Consider the following 23553-nt stretch of genomic DNA (forward strand, 5'->3'; position numbering starts at 1 on the left):
GACTCCAACTCAAAAAAAAAAAAAAAAACTCTTCCCCAACCCCACCCCACCAGGACATCAGAGCTGCACATCTGCCTGGATCCTTAGATCCTCAGAGAGAACCACCTACTGAGCTGTCACACTAAAGTGTGAATAGTTAGCTTCCCCAGAGAGAGAGTCGGGGCTTCCCAGGCTTAGCTCAGAGAAATGCCCTTGTGATTAGTGGGCTGTTGTAAGGTTACAGAAGCAAAGGGAGGTATTTAGGGAGAAGGGAGGCACCGCCAGCACATGGGCACTCACACAGAGTCACGGCGTTGAGCATGCCTGTGTACGGGGTGGCACCCACAAACTGGTACAGGAGTCCCACGCGGTCCTGGATAGCACCCTTCAGCACGTCGTTCTGGACCCGCAGAATGAAAAAAATGAGGAACAGACCCATGACCAGATTTTGAACGAGACGCATGGTCACAGCCGGCTTATTTCTCAGTAAGTTTCTTGTCACTCTCCTGAAAACAAACAACCCTTTTTTAAAAAAATGATTGGCAGGCCGGGTGCCATGGCTCACACCTGTAATCCCAGCGCTTTGGGAGGCCAAGGTGAGAGGATTGCCTGAATCCAGGGGTTTGAGACCAGCCCGGGCAACTTGGTGAGACCTTGTCTCTACAATAAATCAAAAAATAAGCTGAGCATGGTGGTGCGTGCCTGTGGTTCCAGCTACTTGGAAGGCTGAGATGGAAGGATTGCCTGAGCCCAGCAGGTCGAGGCTGCAGTGGCCGTGAGTGTGCCACTGCACAGCAGCCTGAGCAACAGAGTGAGACTCCAACTCAAAAAAAAAAAAATGATTGGTAGATCTCTAAAGACCCCAAATGAACTTTGCTAACGCATTGTAAGGCTCTTACCTCAAGAGAATACCAAGTTTAGAGAAAACTCCAGGAGAATCTCTGGTTTTGAAAGGAACCTTTGGTAATGTTTTCAGGTGTTTTGTTCTTTCAATGCTCGCCAACGTTTTGTGATAAATTGCTGACTTTTTGTAAGCCGATTCAATCATCTGGACTCTCTTGTAGGTTTCCAGTTCCCGCTCCTTGCTTTGGGTATCCACTGATGTCAGGTCCACTAAAATTTTTACCCAAGAGAGACATCCATGTGTTTTTAAATGCACATGTATATGTCTATACAACAGTTAATAATATGTTTCATCACTGGTACAAGAGTCCTAGGCAGAATACCTTATTCCAGCAGAATAAAGCCTGTTGTGACTGTCTGCCTATAAAATCAGAATATTTTAAAGCCACGAAGAAAATTTGGAAGCTCAGTTCATTTTCTTTGACAAAGCAGGAGTGCACCAGTCTGTTTGAGACTCCCCCACCTCCTTCCAATAGGTTGTCTATGTTAAGTTAATTGACTAGCCCACTTTAATTTCTTGAAGAGCATAAAACATCACCACAAAAGCAAAAATAAAACCCTCTATGACTGGAATCTTCCAGGCAGAAATCTGAGATAAGAAAGTTTAAAAACCATTCAGGATGAGGAATGGGAAAGAAAAACTTACTATAGAAGTCAAAAGGGTTGGAATGCTCAGGACAAGGATAAGCACAGTCACTGAAGAAATCAAGCATTTCCGTGGGCGTGCCGCAGAAAACCAGCTCTCCGAAGCTCAGGATGGCAATTTTGTCAAAGAGCTGATGGGACAACAGGTGAAGTGAGTGTCCTTATGAGAAGTACATGCTGATCACCCCGGCCATGCATCACTATCGCTGGGGACACTCGAAGTGCATCCCCAGACTTGCCAGCTGGGACGTGCCCCCCCATGAGTCATGCTGCAGCCCTCCCTCCCCCCCCGGGCCCAGTGTCACATCCGGGGCAGACAGGACCTGCTGGTCTTGGCCTTAAGTCCCAGCCATGCCAAGAGAGTGATCCGGGGCAAGCTGGGGGTGTTTTTAGTTTGTTTGGTTCTTGCTTTTGTTTTAAATCTTAGATCCTCATCTATAAAAAGCAAATAACATGATCGGGCGCAGTGTTCAGCCTGTAATCCCAGCACTTTGGGAGGCCGAGGCTAGAGGATTGCCTGAACCTAGGGGTTCGAAACCAGCCTGGGCAACTTGGTGAGACCCTGTCTCTACAATAAATCACACAAAAAATTAGCCAGGCGTGGCGGCGTGCATTTGTAGTTCCAGCTACTTGGAAGGCCGAGGTGGAAGGATCGCCTAAGCCCAGTAGGTCGAGGCTGCGGTGTCCATGAGCGTGCCACTGCACTCCAGCCTGGGCGACAAGGGTGAGACTCCAACTCAAAAGAAAAAAAAAAAAAAGGAAATAACAGCTAACTAAACGAATACTGGGAAGAGAAAGTGAGATTTTTTTTCTTTGGAAGGAAATCTGTTTTAGTGGAAAAACACAGCTTTTAAAGCCAACTATGAGTGGCAATTCTACCTTTTCTAACTGTATGATCTTGGCTCGATTTTCTTTTTTTTTTTTTCTTTATGTTTATCTTAATTTTAGAATTGTGGGGTTCCTGTGAAGATTTGCTACATAAGTAATGGCGTGCAGGTGAAGTTTGGGCGTCTAGTGGTCCTCTCTCCCCCTGGTCGTGGACCTGGTTCCCAGTGTGTAGTTGTGTGCCCTTTATGTTCCCTTCCCCCTCCAGCATCTGTTATTCCCACCTTTGACCCAATGTTGAATCATTACTAAGTTTCACCCTTTTCCTCTGTAAAGTAGATATACGGATATACAGATATACAGACCAGGCAGGGGGCTGGCTACCCATAGGACTGTTGTACAGGTTAAATGAGCCGGAAAGTATCTGGAACATGGTAGGTGCTGAAAGAAGTGAGTTTCCACTCTTCGCCTTTGCCTCATCAGGGGCCATTGGTTCCAGTTGCTCTTGTACGAATCTTGACCCTGCCCTTGCGAGTCCCAGCTCAACACACCAGGTACCAGCCCTGACGAGCTGAGCCCTCACCTGAAAGAGCTCTGAGCGGGGCTGGTGGATGGTGAGGACCACAATGCGGTTCCTGCGCGCCAGCTCGGCCAGGAGGACCACGATCTGATTGGCGGTCATGCAGTCCAGGCCCGTGGTCGGCTCGTCAAACAGCATGACCTCTGCCAGCAAAGAAGGGCCAGACTTCTAAGCACGGGTTGTGGGCTTAAAACTCAGAATTCTGCACAGTTTCTTACTAAGGCAAGGTTCCCCATCCAGACAGTGCATGGGGAGAAGTGGTGACAAGTGAACTTTCAGCCTGAGCCCGGGAGAAAGCACCTGACCAGGGAGAGCCCCATTCCCAGCTCTGGAACACATTTGGGCCTTAACCCTTGAGGGGACAGGGGACAGGGGACAACCAGATCAAGCTTTTTACAGGATTCTGTGAACTGTTTGGGCTCTGTCTAGGAGACCCTGATAGGGAAAAAGGGCCGGCAGGTTGGCCTCAAATTGTTTTGAGAAGTCTGAGAGGAGGTTGGTTCAAAAGACATAAACACTTTTCACACCTTGGCACTTTCCAGCACTCACAGGGTCTCTGCACAAAAAAAAAAAAAAAAAAAACCCAACCCGGCAAGGCTCGATGGCTCAGCCTATAATACCAGCACTTTGCGAGGCTGAGGTGAGTGGATTGCCTGAGCCCGTGGGTTTGAGACCAGCCTGTGCAACTTGGCGAGACCTCGTCTCTACAATAAATTAAAAAATTAGCTGGGTGTGGTGGCTCATGCCTGTAGTTCCGGCTGCTTGGAAGACTGAGGCAGAAGTATCGCCAGCGCCCAGCAGGTCGACGCTGGGGTAGCCATGAGCATGCCACTGCGCTCCAGTCTGGGCGACCGAGAGAGACTTCAACTCAAAAAAAAGAAAGAAAAACTCCAACCTATGAAACAAGATCTTAGGTGTAGCAGGCATTTGAGTTCTTTAGAGGGTTTAAAGTAACTTATTTCTACCCAAATAGTGACAAGGGGTCTGAAAAGCATCTCTCCTTTGTCTTCTAGTGACCAAGCACCATCTGAAGAACAGGCAGTCTTGCTCTACTGCAGTGTGAATGCAGAATGTCTGCCGTCGGGTATGTATGAGTGGTAAGGTCTCCCCAAGTGATGGGGAAGATGCAGACCAGGCAGGGGGCCCCTCCCCCATGACATACACACTTTGAGTGGATCACTCAATTCCTACCTTCATTCCTTCCATTTCATGAAGACTTGTAGCCATACCAAAGCTCACTGGCTTTCCCCAGCAAACAAATGGCACTGCTCTGGTGAGAAGTCAGAATGGGCAAGGCAGGACCCCATACTCAAGGAAGACCCTAGTGGAACCCTATGGCACAAATGCAATGCTTCCAAGTCCAAGAAATGTTCGGTGGGAGGAACTATTATCAGGAAATGAACTATAGAGCATTTCCAAAAATCTGGGTCCCTATGTTGGGAAATCTCAGTGATTTCAGTGGCACGCAAATCCCTTTTCAAATGGACACTGGGGAGAACGGGCCTAAAGTATCTGCAGACACACTGGAGGTGTCAGGGGCAGCTCGCACAGCCCTGGGGTCGCACTTACTGGGGTCCTGGAGCAGCTGGGCGGCGATGGAGACCCGGCGCCGCTCGCCACTGGAAACTCCCCCCAGATTGTAGTTGCCAATCAGTCGGTCAGCCACATGGCTCAGACTCAGCTCGGCCATGACCGCCTCCACCTGCAGGAGACACAAATTCTGGGAAGGTTGGGCATTGCTGGAGCTGCTATTCCGATTTGTCGGGTGGGGATGGGACAGAACACACCTCTCAAGAACGCAAGGGCCACCTCTGACCTTACCACACCCTGGGGAAAGCAAGCCTCTTAAAAAAGTATAATCCAGTATGGTTTAGATCATAATATAATACAAGTGTTTGGTTTAAATAAACAATATGGATTTTTTTTAAACTCCCCGGAGCAGCAAGAACTGCTTCTACTTGCAGGGAAATTCACCAGTAAGCAACGGATATTCATTTAACTCCTCTTTTCAGATGCCACAATTAACCCAACCCATACAGAAAAATCCCTTTGGGATTTTATCCCCAAAGGGATAGTTACAATGCAGTCTATTTTTGTAAGTGTTTAGGCTTTGAAACTTTATTATAATAAATGTTTAAAAAATTTTTTTTTCAGCCTGAGTCTCACTCTGTTGCCCAGGTTAGAGTGCAGTGGCACGCTCACGACCACCACAGACTTGACCTGCTGGGCTCAGGCGATCCTTCTGCAAGGAGCTGAAATTACAGGTGTGAGCCACCACACTCAGCTAATTTTTAGATTTATTGTAGAAACAAAGTCTTGCCAAGTTGCCCTCCTGGGCTCAGGCAGTCCTCTTGCCTCTGCCTCCCAAAGTTCTGGGATTACAGACGTGAGCCACTGCACCCAGTTTTTATTATAATACATGTTTTATATGTTTAAAACATCTCATTTGATTTGAATGAAACCTGTTTTCCCTGTGTAACCCAAATAAATCCTGGATCTCATGTGGCCCAATCTCGTGTGGTGCTACATCAAAGAAATGTAATCCAGCTATTAATTGTAATTAAAAATAATTCCAATCTTTACTTGAATTTTCTTAAGGGCTTTAAAGGAGACCTATTATAACTCACGGCCACACTTTGAATTTCCTCTCTTTCAATTCTCAGTCTACTTAAACCATGCAGCTCCCAGGAATCCCTCTGCTGTCTCCTCATTCTCAACTCCCCCACGACAATAACAATTTAAAAAATTATTTATGGACTTTCTAACCAAAAAATTTGGCCTTTTTCTTCTCTGTCTGTCTTTCCCTCCTCAGTCTGTCTTCTCTCCAGAAACCCTTTTAAAAATCCCTATTGCGACTGGGCGTGGTGGCTCAAGCCTATAATCCCAGCACTTTGGAAGGCCAAGGTGAGGGGATTACCTGAGCCCACAGGTTCAAAAACAGCCTGGGCAACTTGGTGAGACCTCATCTCTACAATAGATAAAATTAGCTGGGTGTGGTAGCATGTGCCTATAGTTACAGCTACTTGGAAGGTTGAGGTGGAAGGATCGCTGGAGCCCAGCAGGAAGATGCTGGAGTGGCCGTGAGCATGCCACTGCGCTCCAGCCTGGGCGAAGGAGTGAGACTCTAACTCAAAAAAAAAATTCCATATTTTTAGTTCTCTCTCACTGATTACTCCCCATCTGCATAAAGCCCTGGGGAAAAGCAGATAGAAAGAGACTGAGAACACATATGTGGTAATAAGTTTTGTTCCATACATCCCTAATAAGATTGTTTTACTCTTATAATAAAAATGGAAACAAAGCCTTTGCATTTTAAAAAAAAAAGCCTACCATCAACAACAAACAAGAGTGGAGAAGAAGAGGGAATGATTTATGGAACAAATTCCAGAGGAGACTGGGGTGGGATCAACATGAATCTTTGACCAAAAGAAGGAACATATCTGAAATTGATACAAAGGAATAATGAGAAGGTAAAAATGCATAACTAAACTAACATGATATGTTCTGGAAAAAAGAAGTGTCTCCTCTTGCCATCAGAGTAGAAAGATCCTGGAATTGAGCTCTGCAGGACATGGTCAGATTTACATGCTCGTTGACTAGGGTAGATTTCTGAGCCTCTTTTTCTGTCTCTACATCAAGAAAGGAGTACGCTAGGCCCTCCTGACTCAGAAGGGATGAACAGGGAAGACATTTACCTAATGTGTCTTAGACGGTCCATGCCCTCGCAGAAAGCCTCTCCCATATTTTACAAACACTGTTGGCAATGGAATTCACAGAGTCTTTGAAGGGATCATTGGGGTCATCGGTTCCACCCTTTATGCTCTGTGCTTTCACGTAATGTGATGTATTCTTCACATCAATCCCACGAAAGATGTGCTATTACTGTATTTATTACAGAGGAGGAAACAGATTCTCAGAGAGGTCCAGAACTTACCCAAGTCCTGCCATATGCAAATGGCAGAGCCGGGATTGGGAGTGGGACTGCCTGGGCCCTCTCAGGTGTCCACAAAGCCAAGACTTAGCCAACAGTCTGCAGACACAGCCTGCTCACCTGGACTGTGCTTAATGTCCAGGTTCCTCCAAGGACAGAAGCAAATCACCCTGCTGTCTCCTCTGTTATTACTGGCACTTCCTTCTCACTCAATTACCTCGTTGGAATATAGGTGACTCTTCCTAGAGCCTTACTAACAAAGTGTGATCTGACAACTAGCAACATCAGTGCCCCCTGGGAGTTGGTTAGAAGTGCAGAGCTCCAACCCCGCGGTAGCTCACACACTTTGGGAGGCAGAGGCGAGAGGATAGCCTCTGCCCATGGGTACTTGCCACGGGCAACTTGGCAAGATTTTACACCCCGTGGACTGGATTTGTTCAGAAAGGACTCTCAGGCAGGGAGAAGTCTGCTATCTATCTCTGCAGGACACTTAGGGACTACCTGTGCCAGGGAGAGGAACCATTCATTTGTCATCAATCGATTTCAAGGTACCCATGAATTTTCTGGGTATTTATGCAAATATGAGCATAAATGCTCAGACACGTATTTGCATATGTGGAACCTGGGGAAAGGACCCAGGGGCTTTCTCAGATTCTCTCCATGAGGTGTCTGATTTGAAGGGCTCATTAATTCAGAAGAGACTATTCATGACTTCATATCTCCCACCCAAATGCCAGTGGGGTTTTCTCCTACCCGACTGAGAGTCAGAACTACTGAAGCAAACAGAAAGCCTGCATGGGGGCTGGGTGACCTGGCTGCTCATCTGCTACTCACTGTTCTGTCCATCAAACCCTGTGAACATTCCTTTGCACACTAAGCCTTTCCGTGGGCTGAGCTCTGGCCTCCATCTTCTCAGACCAACAGGGGTCTCCAGGAGACATGATGGAACCGGAGGACCTGGGCTCCCATCCCAGCTCTGCCATTCCCAGATGTCTGATCATAATCACCTTGGATGGCAGTTTGCTGTTCTACAAGATGGAGACGACGCCTCCCTCCCAGGGTTGATGTCAGAATGAACTGGGTTACCATGTGTGAGCAAGTTCTGCCCAATGTCAGCCAGATATGAGCACCCAGGGTACAATATGATGAAATAGCAAGAAACTTGCAATACCTTCTAGGCACTCTAAGGTAACCTTCGGGGAGGAAACAGTCACGTCCTACTCTGTGAGGCTGCTGGTTTTTCATGAGGGCCAGGTTCCTTGCTAAGACTCCTCTAGAGTGTAAGCTATACCCCCAAATTGTCTGGGAGTCTCAAACAGAAGAATGTCATTTACTCCCTGCTAAGTTCAGGTGTTTGTCCTCTTCAAATCTCATGTTGAAATTTCATCCCTGATATTGGAGGTGGGGCTTAATGGGAGATGTTTGAGTCATGGAGCTGGATCTCTCATGGTGGTGGTGGTGAGAGACTTCTCACTCTATTAGTTCCTGCAAGAGCTGATTGTTAAAAAGAGTCACACTTCTCCCTTCTCACTCTACCTTGCTTCCTCTCTTGCCATGAGATCTCTTTCACCTTCTGCCATGAGTAAAAGTTTCCTAAGGCCCTCACCAGAAGCAGATGCCAGCACGATGTTTTTTGCATAGCCTGCAGAACTGGAAGCTAGTAAATCTCATTCCTTTATAAATACCCAACTCTGGGCATTTCTTTAAAGCAATGCAAAATGGATGGAGACACCCATCTAGGGCATCTCAAGAAACAAGCCTGCTTCCAGGGAACTGTGTCCCTCTAAAGGTGGCACATCTATGTGTCAGTGGTTCCCTGGGTGTTCCCAGGCCTGCCCAGTCCAGTCAGAAATAAGATAAGGTTTCCAGGTAAGGTTGCAGTGGGTTTACCTGCAGCTACTTCCAAATTGGGTACATTTGAGAAACAGACTGGAATCTAGCAGGAGTTGACAATTCAACTGTTTCTTCCTTCACTACCTTAATCCAGTTAGGATGGGGCACATTCAAGATGCTTCAATGCAAGTGGAGAAAACTCAGTGGGGAAAATAATCATACCTGTTCAAACACAGAGCTTGTACAACAGCACAATCAGCAGGATCAATGCAGATCACATATAGAATTGACATATTTTGTAGTCATATTTTTAAAAGTTAAAAAAAGTGAAATTAATTTTAATATATAATATTATCTACAACCAAAACCTTATCTTTTCAATATTTTAAGAAATTCTTAATGAGTTATAGCACATTCTGGTTTTTCAGACTTGTTGTCTGAAATCTGGGGTGTATTTTGCACTCAGAGCTCATCTCTATCTGGACTAGTCACATTTCAAGTGCTCAAAATGCACAAGTGAACAGTAGGGTGTCCTCTCGGACAGCACAGGGTGCGGGACTCAGGGTGATCTCTAGTGTTGGGGAGGGATGTGCAAGCAGAGGCCAAGAGGGGGTGCAAAGCCACCCTGGGGATGTCCGCTACATGGTCACACCCACCTTCTTTTGGAAGAAGCCTGGGGAGCCACAGCGGATGGCCAGCAGTGCTGTGTAGCGCAATGTCTCTCGAACCGTAAGGCTGCTCAGCAGGGTGTCACTCTGCGGGAGAGGGGGCATCAGGGTCTCTCCAGCCCTGGGCAGGTGCAGGGCAGGGCGGGAATGCACACCTGCAGCACGTAGGAGAAGCAGTCCTGGAACTGCTCCCGGCGCAGCGCCTGGCCGTTGACACACACCTCCCCAAGAAACGTCCCCGTGCGCCGCAGCCTCCCAGACATGGCGTCCAGCAGTGTGGTTTTCCCCGAGCCTGTGGTCAACAAGAGGAGGCCCTGGAGAAACATCCCAGGACCCCCTGTGCTGGTGGAACCCCGCAGCCTGACTCTGACTTGTTTTCTCTTTGGACTCATGGGTCAAATCCTCATGACCCAAAGGAGTCTCTGGCGTGTCCTCTGAGTGAGAGGGGACAAACCAGTTCTCCCACACTGGTCAAGACTGAAGGTGCTTTATCTGTTTGTTTATTTGCTTTTAAAACTGTCTGGGGTTGGAAAACAAAATACATGTAGGATCGGAGTAAAAGAAAAGCCAGGGCTCTTGGAAACATCTGGATTCTAGGACATCTGAATTTCTTTTGTGGCTCCCTGGGTTTGTCTGGATATATCAGGATATAGGTGACTCTTCCTAGAACCTTGCTAACAAAGTGTGATCTGACAACCAGTAATATCAGTGCCTCCTCCTGAGAGCTGGTTAGATGTGCAGAATCCCACCCCCGTGGTGGTTCACACCTGTAATCCCAGTACTTTGTGAGGCAGAGACGAGAGGATTGCCTGAGTCTACAGGTACAAGACCAAGCTACACAACTTGGAAAAACCTCATCACTACAATAAATGAAGACATTAGCCAGGTGTGGTGACACATACCTGTGGTTTCAGCTACTTGGAAGGCTGAGGGGGTAAGATCACCTGATACCAGCAGGTCGAGGCTGCAGTGGCCATGAGTATGCCACTGCACCCCAATCTGGGCAACAGGGTAAGACTCCAACTAAAACAACAACAACAACAACCAAAAAAAAAAAAAAACATGTGCAGAACCCCAGGCCCCACACCAGAACTGCTGAGTCAGAGTCTGTTTAGTAGAACCTGGTCAAACCAAGTTGACCACATCCTGCACTAAGAGCCATGGGCAAAGCCCTGCTGGGTGTCTCTAAGAACATCCTCACAGAGGAGCTGTGGTGAACTAACTGTGGGGCCCATGAGATGACGGGAGGATGATTTTCCCCAGTTTGCTTTTTTCTAGGGTTAGAGGTTAGGTGCCTCTAAGATAACAAGTCTGCTAGCCCCCCAGCCATACTGGACACAAGCTTAACGTGAATTCACAGGAACAGAACAGGCTTCCCCAGGCCTTTCCTAGCCAAGGCTGCTAAGAAGTTATATGAGGTCTGACAATTAAGTTCACAAACCATCCTAGAAAAAGTGCTACATATCTCATTGCTGAATATCACTAGGGTCACCTTCGAAGTACTACCCTTAGGAAGCTACGCACCGATGCCAGCACCTAGTACACCTGTCAAAGCAATTTTGGGACTCTTCTTTTGGATGTCCTTCAGAGCTGTTGTCGTTATTTGTTGAGGTCTGACAATTTCATGAACTTACCTCTGAGCACTTATTTGGCTGCACTGTACAAATAATGTATTGGACACCCTCCTTGTTCACCTGATGCTGGCTCCCAATTCCTTTCTTCTTTACCCAAAGATAAAGGAAATAGCAAAAGGAAGACATTTGATGACATTCGGGACATCAAGGGTAATAGGATAACAGCTCTGATGGCCATTCCGGAAAAAGAGTTCCAAAATTGCTTGATGGGTCGTCTAGGTGCTGGTGTCAAGGGGGGTACTTTGAAGGTGACATTCAACAATGAGGTATGGAGCACTTTTTTCTAGGATGAGTTCACGAACTTAATTTTCAGATCTTGTATAACAGGAAATAGGCCTGAGGTTCTGAACTGTCTAAGGAGACACCGAGAGCATTATACTGAGGGTGTGATGACCAGTGCACAGCCAAAGAGAAGATCTTTGGTTCAAAAACAAAATTTTTTTTCATCGGAATCTCACTGTTACCCAGACTGGAGTGCAGTGGCACTCATGTCCACTGCTGCCTTGACCTGCTGGGTTCAGGTGATCCTTCCACTTCAGCCTTCCAAGTAGCTACCCTTGGTGCACACCACCACGCCTGGCTAATTTTTTGATTTCTTGTAGAGATGAGGTCTCGTCATGTCGCCTAGGCTGGTCTGAAACTCCCGAGTTCAGTCAATCCTCTCGTCCTCGCCTCCCAAAGTGCTGGGATTACAAATGTGAGCCACCGTGCCCGGCCTGGTTCAAATATTTTTAAAAGACTGCTTGTTGCTTCAAGAGGAGCAAAGATGAATACACAGTTGTCTTTTTTTCTAACTCATGACTGATAAAATTCAGAATCGACCCCAGCGTATTCAGGCACAGGTCAGGGTGGGGAAGAGAGGGACAGTGATTACAAAGAAATGAAATGTGATGTCGCTGAGGCTGTCTTTCCAATGTGTCCTGTAATTTCCCAGTCATGATGCTTGGCCTCATGTGTGACTGTCCTAACCAGGGCCTCCTTGGTCTTATATTTCCAAGACCCAATCTCAACTCTGGCAAGAACTCCGAATACCCTGCAGCCTGGATTCCAGCCCCACCACTACCATCAGAACTGGCCTCCCCGGGGATGTCAAGGCCACTTTATCGTTGCCAAATCCAATGGATACTTCTCTGTGAGAGACTCTGGGATGGAATTACCCAACCAAGTCACTTCCAAATTTCTGACCCAGTGAAACTCAGAGATACTACATGGTGTTTTTGTTGTTTTTAGCCATTAAGGTTTGAGATACTTTATCTAAAGAACAAATTCAGTTTTTAAAGCATGTGTCAAGTATTTATTAATTCATTAATGAGGGAACCAGCAAGATGACAAACCTTATTTAAAAGAGGATATGGCCGTCGCAGTGGCTCAAGCCTCTAATCCCAGCACTTTGGAAGGCAGAGGCAAGAGGATTGCCTGAGCCCAGGGTTCGAGACTAGCCTGGGCAACTTGGCAAGACCTCATCTCTATAATAAATCAAAAAATTAACTGAGCATGATAGTGCATGCCTGTAGTTCCAGCTACTTGGAAGACTGAGGTAGAAGGAATGCATAATTCCAGCAGGTCAAGGCTGCGGTGGCTATGAGTGTGCCAGTGCAGAGTGAGACTTGAACTCAAAAAAAAAAAAAAAAAAAAAAAAGGAAGTGAGACATACTTCTAAGAAAGGTGCTGCATGCCACCTTGTTGAATTCTACATAAGGAATACAACAAGTAACAAATGGTTATATGAATAACACAGCTCTTTTTTAAAAAAGGAGTGTATTATATTTACCAAGAGGAAAATTAGAATGACCCTGGATGTTATGATACATGTGTAGTTAGAAATTGTTTTTAAAATTTGAAATGAGAACTGATAGGAGGTTGGACATGGTGGCTTCATGCCTGTAATCCCAGCACTTTGGAGGCCTGAGGTAGGAGGATTGCCTGAGCCCAGTTCATGACCAGCCTGGACAACACAGCGAGACCTCATCTCTACAGAAAAAATTTTAAAAATCAACTGGGTATGGTGGTGTGCACCTGCAGTTCCAGCTACTCAGGAGGCTGAGACAGAAGGATCACCTGAGTTTAGGAGGTCGAGGCTGCAGTGAGCCCTGATCCGACCACTGTTCCCCAGCCTGGGTGACAGAATGAGACTCTGACTTAAAAAAAAAAAAGAAGAAGCTGGGTGTGGTGACTTACGCCTGTAATTTCAGCACTTTGGGAGGCAGAGGCGAGAGGATTGCCTGAGCTCAAGTGTTGGAGACCAGCCTGGGAAACTTGACAAGACCTTCTCTCTACAATAAATCCAAAAAATGAAATTAACTAGGCATGGTGGTACATGCCTGTAGCTCCAGTTACTTGGAAGTCTGAGGTGGAAGGATTGCCTGAGTTTAGCAGGTCGAGGCTGCAGTGGCCAGCCAGACTAGACAACAGAGAGAGACTCCAACTCAAAAAAAAAAAGAAAAAAGAAACTGCCAGGAAATCTCAGAAAAGTGTAACAGCTTTAGTCAATGCTATGGTCTGAATGTTTATGTTTTCACAAAATTCACATTTTGAAATCCTCATACCCAAGGTGATGGTGTTGGAAGGTAGAGCATTTCAGAAAGTTATATTGGAAGGTGCAGGTTCTGGGGTGTCCTCAAGATTGGGATTAGTGCCCTTATAAAAGAGGCTTGAGAGAGATTCATCCCCACGTCTGCCAAGCAAGGTTAGGTGAGAAAATGGCTGCCTGGAAGGAAGCCACCCTCACCAGACGCTGAATCTGCTGGCTGCTTAATCTTGGACTTCCCAGCTTCTAGAACTGTGAGGAATACATTTCTGTTGCTTACAAGCCACCCTGTCTATGGTATTTTGTTTTAACAGCCCGAATGGACTAAGACAGTCAGGGAATGCCTTTCCATTTGATCGATCTTAACAACACTACCATTCCCCTCCAGTTGCTCACCTGCGATAGCCGGGTGAATAGCCACAGATTTACCTCCTTGGGTCTAAAGAGGGTGACCACACCGACATTCTATCATAAACATTTCCTATCTCTGTTAAAAAGACTGATACAAGCAGAGAGTGGCAGTGAGTGCCAACAATCTGCAAGTAATAATCGAGAGGCTCCTATGAAGCCAACTTGTCAGAATCTTTCAACCTTAAAATGCTCAGGATAACCCAGTGTAGTGGACACTGTAGTGTGCCACCCAGACCCCCTCTTCAGGGCCAGCGCACCATCCTCCAGCTGCTGGGACTGTCGACTGCTCAGGACTCATAGCTGTGACCCTCCCAGGGAATTGCCTCACCAAAGGCTGTACCCTCCCAGGGCAATGACCTGCTGATGCAGGACACAAATACAGACAGAGTTCAGGCTCAAGTGTAATTCTCTTGGGGAAGAGAAGGAGAAGGATGATGTGCAGAGTGGATACATGGGGGTTTCAGTGCAGTTGGTCATGTTTAATTCCTTAGAAAAGAAAAAGGAGCCAGGCGCCGTGGCTCATGCCTGTAATCCCAGCACTTTGGGAGGCCGAGGTGAGAGAATTTCTTGAGCCTGGGAGTTCGAGACCAGTCTGGGCAACATGATGAGACCTTGTCTCTACAAAAAATTTAAAAAATTATCTAGGTGTGCTGGCATGTGCCTATAGTCCCAGCTAATTGGGAGGTGGAGACGGAAGGATTGCCTGAGCCCAGCAGGTTGAGACTGCGGTAACTATGATCATGTCACTACACTCCAGCCTGGGGGAGACTCTGACCCTCCCCCCAAAAAAAAGAAAGGAAAGAAAAATAAGATTTGATGAGGCCTGATGTCAGTACATGAACACCTCCTATATTAATCTCTATTCCTGACTCTATATCTGGAATATATCCTCATTTAAAAGGACCAGTGGAATCAAATGGGGGGGGGGGCTTCATTGGCATTTTGTGCTGACTTAATTTCTTTTCCTGTCTCTAGGCAGGGGGCAGCGAGGGGAGATTGCATTTGCAGAGCACCCTGATATGCCAGGCCCTGGGCTAGGGGTTTCCCACACTTTGAAATATGGATTTGCTCGCATGGTAGGCAGAATTTGGCACTCTTTCGGGGATCTTTCTAAAGATTTCACGTTAGTGGCAGGTTCCATCCACAGTCAGACACGTCATTCCATTTCATTCTCATATCAAACCCGTGGCCTTCTCGCCACAACCTATGCCCATATCTTCAATGTGGTGCTTGACTCAAGCCAAGGCCTCTGCTAGTCCTCCTTCCCCAGCTTACCTGAGCTTCCCAGGATGCACATGATTTGCCCGCTCTCCACGTACAGGGACACGTCTTTGAGGATCTGCCTGGTCCACTTTCGCCGGCAAGCTGTCATGTCCCACCAGGGCCCGATGTGGTTGCTTGAAAGGAAACCCGGAAAGGTAATGGCAGCGTGGGGTCCTGGAAGAGGCCAGAACCCAGTCCCCCAGCGCTGATCCCAGCTCCGCCCCACCCCCGATGTCTCGAGACAGGCTCCTAACATTTCAGTCCCAGTATCCTCCATTGTAGAGCCTGGTGGGGAGTGGCTGAGGTTGTCAGTGGCCTGCGGAGAGATCCTGCCCTGCAGCTGTGCTGAGTGTCCCCTCTGGCTGGCTGGGAGGTGATCGGCCCTGCATTCCTTCACCAGGCTTCATTACACCTGGTATTCCCGGTACCCCCATTCCCCGAGCCCTCCCATCCACAGAAGGTAGGCCACAGACACGGGGGAGTGTAAACACAGGAAGGGGCAAGAGACAGGGGCGGGTGGCAGGGTGCTGCTGCCACGTTGTGCCCAGGCCCTGCCCTGGGCAGGAGGAGGGGTTGGCTGTTCACATTCGCTCCTCACTTCCCAGCGGCAATCCTTCCCCCCCTCTTCTCTCCAACCAATCCATCAAAGCCCCAGGCATGCCCCCCGTGAGTAAGAAAAGGCAGCAGAGGGGTGAGAGCCCCCAGCAGGGAGAGGAGAAGCAGCAGGGAGAGGAGAAGCAGCAGGGAGAGGAGAAGCAGCAGGGAGAGGAGAAGCAGCTGGGGTCTACCTTACCTGACGCTGTAGGAGGCATGGAGGATGCCCAGGCTGTGCTGCGGCTCCGACACAGCCATGGAAACCTCCTCTGGGGAGTTCTGGGAGCCTCTGTTTTCTTGGACTCCCAAGGACCCCCCGGGGATCAAAGATGGAAGTTCACTCATGGCCAGCAGGTGAATTTTCTGGTGGCTTCAGCAGAGGAGCCAGTGGCAGACTGCCCCACCTGCTCCTTGCCTGGGCCTGGAGTCCCCTGGCAGGCCCTCCCGGTGGTGGGACTGGGACTTGGCCTCCGATGCCATTATCTGATGTACCTTTAGCCAGAAAGTCCTTATCTTGACAGTGGGCAGAATCCACCCTGGGTGGAGCGGGCTTACCAGAGAGGAATGCTGGGAGTGAGACTGACAGTTGGGAGGGCTGAAACGTCCCTGCTCTAGGGCACACAGAGCAAAGACACTGGCACTGACAGACAGAAGCCAGGTCTCAAGAAGCAGCAGCAAAGGGGCACAGACCACTGGGACCCATGGCTGGGAGGGCCACGGAAGAGAGAGGACTGCAGAAGGGGGCCACTTCCCTGGACGCCTCGGTGAGTGATGGGAACCTCCAGCCCTGGTCGGCAGGAGAAATTGGACCTTTCCTTCTTGCCTCATGACCTTTCTGTCTTAACTCACCACCCAGACAGCAAGCAGAGGGGATCACGGCAGCAGGACTCCATTTGCCAGCACCATGGGGGTGTGGGGAACAGATTTGGGGGCCGAGGGGCCGTCAGGTCACTTCCTGCCCCCAGGCTCGCTCCTCCAGGAGATGACGTCCTTGTGTGTGACTTGGGCTGTGACTTGGGCTGAGTTAGCTTTTTCCAAATGAGGCTTCAAAGAAACGTGCTCACACATGCCAGGGACCCTACTGGTGTCTCCTCCGCCCATGTGGCCGTGGGGTTAAGAGTCTCAGTAGTAAAGTGATGAATGAAGCAGGGTGACAGACGACTTTCATGGGAATGTCAGCATTTATGCTCAAAGCGTGGCTCTAGCTGGCAATCATCGGATCTGGGAGGGGCCTGACAGGAACAGAGGCAGTCAGGTGCCCAAGAGACGGAGGAACAAGGTGTCCTCTCATTTTACCTGTGAAGTGTTTACTGGAGAAACAGCCTTTGACTGAAATCGGGGTCTGGTGGGATTTGAAACAGGAGGCCACAGTGGAAGCAGATCCCCCGCCCACCCCCCATCACCCTCCCCAAGAAGGAGAGAAAGACAAGAAGAACTGAGGACTCCACACACGACAGGGAAGGCCACCAGCCACCTGAACAGGCCTTGAATTGCCAGGGCTTCACTCAGCCGCAGTCATTTCTGCAACTGCCATGAAAGACCGGCTCTGCTCTCTGAGGGCCCCCCTGGGGCCAGCCCTCCTGGGAAATGCTTATAGCCTCAATAGGGTACAAAGTCAATGGGGGCTTTGGGAGCACAGTCTGCCCGGAAGGGCTAAGAGTTCAGCCACCACAGCTTAAGAGGCAAAAAACTGCAGGAATCTTGTGTCCAGAAATGCGTGCAGGCCCTGCAGTTTCTGATTTCCTTCTCTCCAACCTTGTCACTCCAGGTGCCCGGCAGCGTTTTGCCCCCAACACTCAGGGGGCTAGGAACAAGAGGGTGAAGGGTACATGCCTTATTCTAGGTATTTAAACGTTAGCAATCAATAACATTTTTTTTTTTTGAGTTGGAGTCACTCCCTTGCCCAGGCTGGAGTGCAGTGACATGCTCACAGTCACCGCAGCCTCGACCTGCTGGGTTCAGGCGATCCTTCCACTTCAGCCTTCCAAGCAGCCGGAGCTACAGGCGTGTGTTACCACTCCCAGCTAATTTTTTAATTTATCTTAGAGACGCGGTCTCACCAAGCTGCCCAGGCTGGTCTTGAACCCCTGAACTCAGGCAATCCTCTCACCTCGACCTCCCAAAGTGCTGGGATTACAGGCTTGAGACACCGCACTCAGCAAGCCAAGAACGATTATTCTCTCTTCTCTTACCTTGACACAGCTTCCTCACAACCCGGAAGGCCAAGTGTAACTTTAGAAATTCCAGGACTTCTTAGAGCGGCAGCTAGAATATTCTGGTATGGGGAAGCCACTTTCATCCCAAGACGCAGCCTGTCTCCTTCTCTTCCCGTCCCCAGTTCCGTCCCACTCCACAGGGCCCTCATGCACCCCTGGGTGGTCATCGCCTTGCCTATCAGTATTCCATCTCTGCCCTGCACAGACAAATACTCCCCTGACCTGGGGTGCTCAGGAGGACGGGCCTGGAAGGAAGTGGTTAGGCCCTGGGGTTGGATTTGGGGCCATTGGCACAGGAAATCCTGGCATCTTGGGAGCCTGGCATGGCAAGTGTTCTTGGCCCCTAAGCTCCTTTTTATGTGGGCAATAGCAGGGCTGAGCTGCATAAGATCTCATCTGGAAGCTTCATTATAGGCACAGGAGTGCTCCCCCAGCCAAAAGCCAGTCCTGTGTTCCCCCGTCACCCCCAGTCACTGGTCCTCAGCACATCATCACCTGCTCTCCAGTCAGACTCCTCACCTCAGAATGAGAAACGTGTGCTTTGTGCTCTCTGAGTTTCCTTCTCATCTGTGCTCCTGACTCAGGAATTTGATCAGAAGTTAATACGAGGAGAAATTACAATGTAGCCCAGCAGGAGCAGAGCTGGTTACCTACAAATAAACCTGCTTTTGCTTTTTTGGGTGTCACCTGTCAGAAATTCAAGTCATGTTCTGACAGTCATACTGATTAAGATGTCAGCCGAATAGATATTTAAGTATTTGAAAAATACAGAGAGTTTGTCAAAACCTCAGGAAGAGTCTAGCACATCCTTCCTGGGAGCCAAGGAAAATATTTAAAAATGGAACAGAGGTCGTTCCCAACCCAGGCACAAATTTTCTTCTTCCAAAGGAAGAACTGCCTATGGAGCTCCCGGAAGGCACAAGCCCTCCATGATGGTAGGGCCCAGGCTGGCTTTCCTAGCCCAGGGCAGGGGCCTGGGAGCCTCAGAGCTGGGAGCCAGGCACCCTGTCCTTCCTCTTATCTGTCTTCTGTCCTGCTGCCTTTCTCCCTGGACCCCAGTGCCCTCCCCTTCTCAAAACACAGCACAGAGGAGCCCACCTGGACTTGAGGTCACCTGTACACATCGCTCCAGGCTCCAAATGTCCGCCTTTCCTTCCTCAGTCCTTCCCTCACCACTAAACCCAACCTGGGACGTGTTGACCAGCAGAAGCAATTTCTCAGCTCATTTATATCTGGTACCAGTGGACTGATATCCCTCCTGTGGATATTTTCTTTAAAAACAATAATAGCCGGGCAAGGTGGCTCACACCTATAATCCCAGCCCTTTGGGAGGCACAGACAGGAGGATTGCTTGTGCCAGGAGTTCGAGACCAGCCCGGGTAACAGGGTGAAACACTGTCTCTACAAAAAATATTAAAGATTAGGCAGGTATGGTGGCATGCGCCAGTAGTCCCAGCTACTCAGGAGGCTGAGGCGGGAGGATTACGTGTGCCCAAGAGGTCGAGGTCCACGGTGAGCTGTGACTGTGCCACTGCTCTCCAGCATGGACAACAGGGACAGCAGGATGCATGTTGGCCCCAAAATGAGTCACTCAGCAACTGATAGGATTTCTGGTAGGTTAGTAAGAACTAGGCAGTGTGTGTAGTGGTGGCAGAGATGGTGAGTGGGTGGGCTGCAGGGCTGACTCGCAGGGGTCCAACAGCTGCCTGAGCTGCTTTTGGTCTCCTGGGAGCTCCATTCTCCATCTCTGAGGGCACAGGCCCTCTCACCACCTCACCCTCACCTCTCCCTCCTGCTTTGGGGAACTGGCCGCTGGAAGTTCAGAGTTACTCACAGACTTGCTTTCTCCATCTGAAAACATATTGTGAAATATTCCAGACAAATCCGTTTAAGGAATAGTGACCTTCCAGGTACCCACAGTAACTCCTATGCCCAAATGGTATCTTTTGAGGTGGCAAATTCTGCCCCTCTCAGCTTTTACTCTGAGATGACCAGCCAACGGAGGACAGAGAGGGGCCCGATCTTATCTGTGTCTGAAGGTACACTTCAGCTACTGATTAAAAATCAGCTGAAGGAAGGCTGGGCGTGGAGGTAAGAGCATTGCCTGAGCCCAGGGGCTTGAGACCAGCCTGGGTAACTTGGCAAGCTTCATCTCTACAATAAATCAAAAAATTAGCCGGGCATGATGGCATGTGCCTGTGGCTCCAGATACTACTTGAAAGGCTGAGGCAGAATGATCACCTGAGCCCAGCAGGTCGAGGCTGTGGTGACCATGAGCATGCCACTGCACTCCGGTCTGGGCGACAGAGTGAGACTCAGAATCAAAAACAAACAAACAAAAAAAAATAGAAAGTTTCATAGTTAGGTTCTTCCTTTGTTTGGGCCTCAATTATTTAAATGATTGAATTGTTAAGATAGAAGGAATTCTGCCAGGCTTGGTGGCTCAGCCTGTAATCCCAGCACTTTGGGAGGCCGAGGCAAGTAGATTGCCTGAGCCTGCGAGTTCAAGACCCACCTGGGCAACTTGGCAAGCCTCATCTCTACAAGAAATCAAAAAATTAGCCAGGCATGGCGGCATGTGCCTTTGGTTCCAGCTACTTGGAAGGCTGAGGCAGAAGGATCGCCGGAGCCCAGCAGGTGAAGGCTGCAGTGGCCGGGAGCGTGCCACTGCACTCCAGTCTGGGTGACAGAGTGAGACTCCGACTCAAAAAAAAAAAAAGATAGAAGGAATTCACCATTCAAAGGTATCAGCTGATACCATGAAAAGTCAATGTGCTTGATCTATATTAAAATATACCACAACTTCAGCAATAATGGCAACATGATGATGGTGGTGATGGTGGCGATGATGACGGTGGTGGTGGTGATGGTGAGGAGGATGATGGTGGTGGTGGTGGTGGTAGTGATGTGGATGATGATGGTGATGATGATGGTTTTGAAAAGGTGGTGGCAGTGATGATGCTAAGGGTGACGATGACGGTGGTCATGATGATGGTGATGGTGATGATGGTGATGAAGACGGTGGTGATGATGGTGACGATGATGGTGATGATGAAGATGGTGGTGGTGATGAAGATGGTGGTGATGATGATGATGGTGATGATGAAGATGGTGGTGATGAAAATGATGATGGTGATGATGAAGATGGTGATGATGATGATGATGGTGATGAAGATGGTGGTGGTGATGATGGTGATGATGAAGATGGTGATGATGATGATGATGGTGATGAAGATGGTGGTGGTGATGATGATGATGATGAAGATGGTGGTGGTGATGATGAAGATGGTGATGATGATGGTGATGATGGTGATGGTGATAATGGTGATGAAGATGGTGGTGATGATGATGGTGATGATGAAGATGGTGGTGGTGATGATGAAGATGGTGATGATGATGATGGTGGTGAGAATATGGTGGTGATGATGATGATATGATGATGATGGTGATGAAAGTGATGATGATGATGATGATGATGGTGATGGTGATGATGGTGATGAAGATGGTGGTGATGATGGTGACGATGATGGTGATGATGAAGATGGTGATGATGATTATGGTGATGATGATGATGGTGATGAAGATGGTGGTGATGATGAAGATGGTGGTGATGATGATGACAATGGTGATGATGGTGATGAAGGTGGTGGTGATGATGATGATGGTGATGATGAAGATGAAGATGGTGGTGATGAAAATGATGGTGGTGATGAAGATGGTGATGATGATGGTGATGATGGTGGTGATGAAAATGATGATGATGGTGATGATGGTAGTGAGAATATGATGGTGATGATGATGATATGATGATGATGGTGGTGGTGACGACAGGGACTTCCTCTGCAATCTCCCAATGGCGTTTCCAGTGGCTCTGTCGTGCAAGACTGATCAAAATAAGACACGACTTTTCCCAGGGTGGTGTCTTCACAAGTATTGAGCGTTCATGGTCAACAGCTGTCTTCTTCTCACATGCAGGTGTGCTATCTTTTTGGTGTTAGGAGATGTTGTGCCAGATGCAGGCAAAAGAAGATTAAAGGCCAGGGGTTTGCCAGCTCCCCGCTCAGGTCCTCCCAGAGTGCAGAGGCCCACAGAGCTCTCTCTAGCCCAGTCTGGCCGGGCCTCTTTACCGTCAGCTGCTTGGGTTCAGGCTCCACTAGGCGGAGGCCGAGCTCTCAGGGACAGAAGCTGGACTGGGAGAAGCCCCAAGGCTCTCTCGGTAGGGAAGAGGAGAAGAGCCTTCATCAGGACTCTTTCTTCACTCTTGCTGACTTGGGATCTGAACCACGTCCCCACAAGAAGTCGCTGACACCTCTCGGTCTCCTCCTTCTGTCTTCTCCGATGTCCTCAGCGGCTTTTGAAGGAGCCCCTCACCTGTCCTGTCTCCCACAGGGCCTGCAGGACAGCTTGTTCTCCTCCGAAAGTGACAACAGCCTGTACTTCACCTACAGTGGCCTGCCCAATACCCTGGAGGTCAGAGACCTCAGCTACCAGGTAGACGCATGCCTGGGCTTGAGGGGAGAGGGACAGGCAGGGGCAGCCAGACAATATCCCCAGTGGAAGGGAGGTGTGGGTCCACCCTGCAGGCCCTCCACTCCCACAGACAGGATCCAGCGTGTGTTGACGCCTCATGTGTTGGGTACAATGCATGGCATCAATGAGCCTGCGGGTTCGAGACCCACCTGGGCAACTTGGCAAGCCTCATCTGGAGCTGGAGGTTGCAAGGCGTGGAAAATGAGACCCTTGTGAAAGCATAAGGCAAACGGTGTGAACCTATGGAAGAATCTCTGGAACTCGTCTTACTATATTTTGAAGTAATTTTAGACCTTAGAAAAAGTTGCAAAAAAGTACATTGTTCCCATATACGCTTTGTCCACCTTCTCCTAATGTTAACATCTCATATCCCAATAGCATGAAGATCAAAACCAAGAAATTAATGACGCACAGCTATTCACTACAGACTTTATTCTGATTTCATCGGTATATGCATATATTTGTGTATATATATATATGTATATACCGATGAAATGTGTGTATGTATATATACATATACTTTTTTTTTCCGGAGCTAATAAAACATCAAGAGTACAAAAGACAACAATGGCCTTTCAGGGACTCTCAAGAATCCCCTGGTCAGGCTCAAGGAACCCTGTTCCCACAATATCTGGGGTGCAGACCACTTGTTGCCCAGATAGCACATGGCAGGGCCTGGGGTGGTGAACTTCAAAGGCCTGAGTCTGGCTTTCAGTGGGTGTGAGTTGGGACAAGCCAATGAACATTCTCTGGTCTACTACTTATAAGTTGTGTGACCTTGAAAAAGTTGCTTAACGGCTCTGAGCCTCATCTTTTTTTTTTTTCTTTTTTGAGTTGGAGTCTTACTCTCACCCACGCAGGAGTGCAGTGGCACGCTCCCGGCCTCATCTTTAAAACAGAGATTCTGGTCATGCTCGGTGGTTCAGCCTTGTAATCCCAGCACTTTGGGAGGCTGAGGTGAGTGGATTGCCTGAGCCCACAGGTTCGAGACCTGCCCAGGCAACTTGGTGAGAC

The 23553-nt window shown here is 48.6% G+C and overlaps 2 protein-coding genes across 2 annotated transcripts in view; one reads left to right on the top strand and one right to left on the bottom strand.

Annotated features, from left to right (window-relative positions):
* Positions 1 to 16138, bottom strand: part of ABCG5 (ATP binding cassette subfamily G member 5) — a 27655-nt gene extending 11517 nt beyond the window's left edge. The window contains exons 1-9 of the mRNA XM_008058108.1: positions 15993 to 16138; positions 15212 to 15333; positions 9520 to 9656; positions 9353 to 9451; positions 4502 to 4634; positions 2936 to 3075; positions 1529 to 1658; positions 879 to 1092; positions 280 to 485 (exon numbers count right to left, since the gene is read on the bottom strand). Of these exons, the coding sequence (XP_008056299.1) occupies positions 280 to 485; positions 879 to 1092; positions 1529 to 1658; positions 2936 to 3075; positions 4502 to 4634; positions 9353 to 9451; positions 9520 to 9656; positions 15212 to 15333; positions 15993 to 16138 (1327 nt within the window). The remainder of the gene's footprint in view (positions 1 to 279; positions 486 to 878; positions 1093 to 1528; positions 1659 to 2935; positions 3076 to 4501; positions 4635 to 9352; positions 9452 to 9519; positions 9657 to 15211; positions 15334 to 15992) is intronic.
* Positions 16139 to 16494: 356 nt separating this feature from the next.
* Positions 16495 to 23553, top strand: part of ABCG8 (ATP binding cassette subfamily G member 8) — a 22092-nt gene continuing 15033 nt past the window's right edge. The window contains exons 1-2 of the mRNA XM_008058109.1: positions 16495 to 16557; positions 22399 to 22500. Coding sequence (XP_008056300.1) covers positions 16495 to 16557; positions 22399 to 22500 — 165 coding nt within the window. The remainder of the gene's footprint in view (positions 16558 to 22398; positions 22501 to 23553) is intronic.

The sequence above is a fragment of the Carlito syrichta genome, unplaced genomic scaffold, assembly GCF_000164805.1.
Source record: "Carlito syrichta isolate Samal-C Ts95f unplaced genomic scaffold, Tarsius_syrichta-2.0.1 Scaffold303213, whole genome shotgun sequence".
Lineage (NCBI taxonomy): Eukaryota > Metazoa > Chordata > Mammalia > Primates > Tarsiidae > Carlito > Carlito syrichta.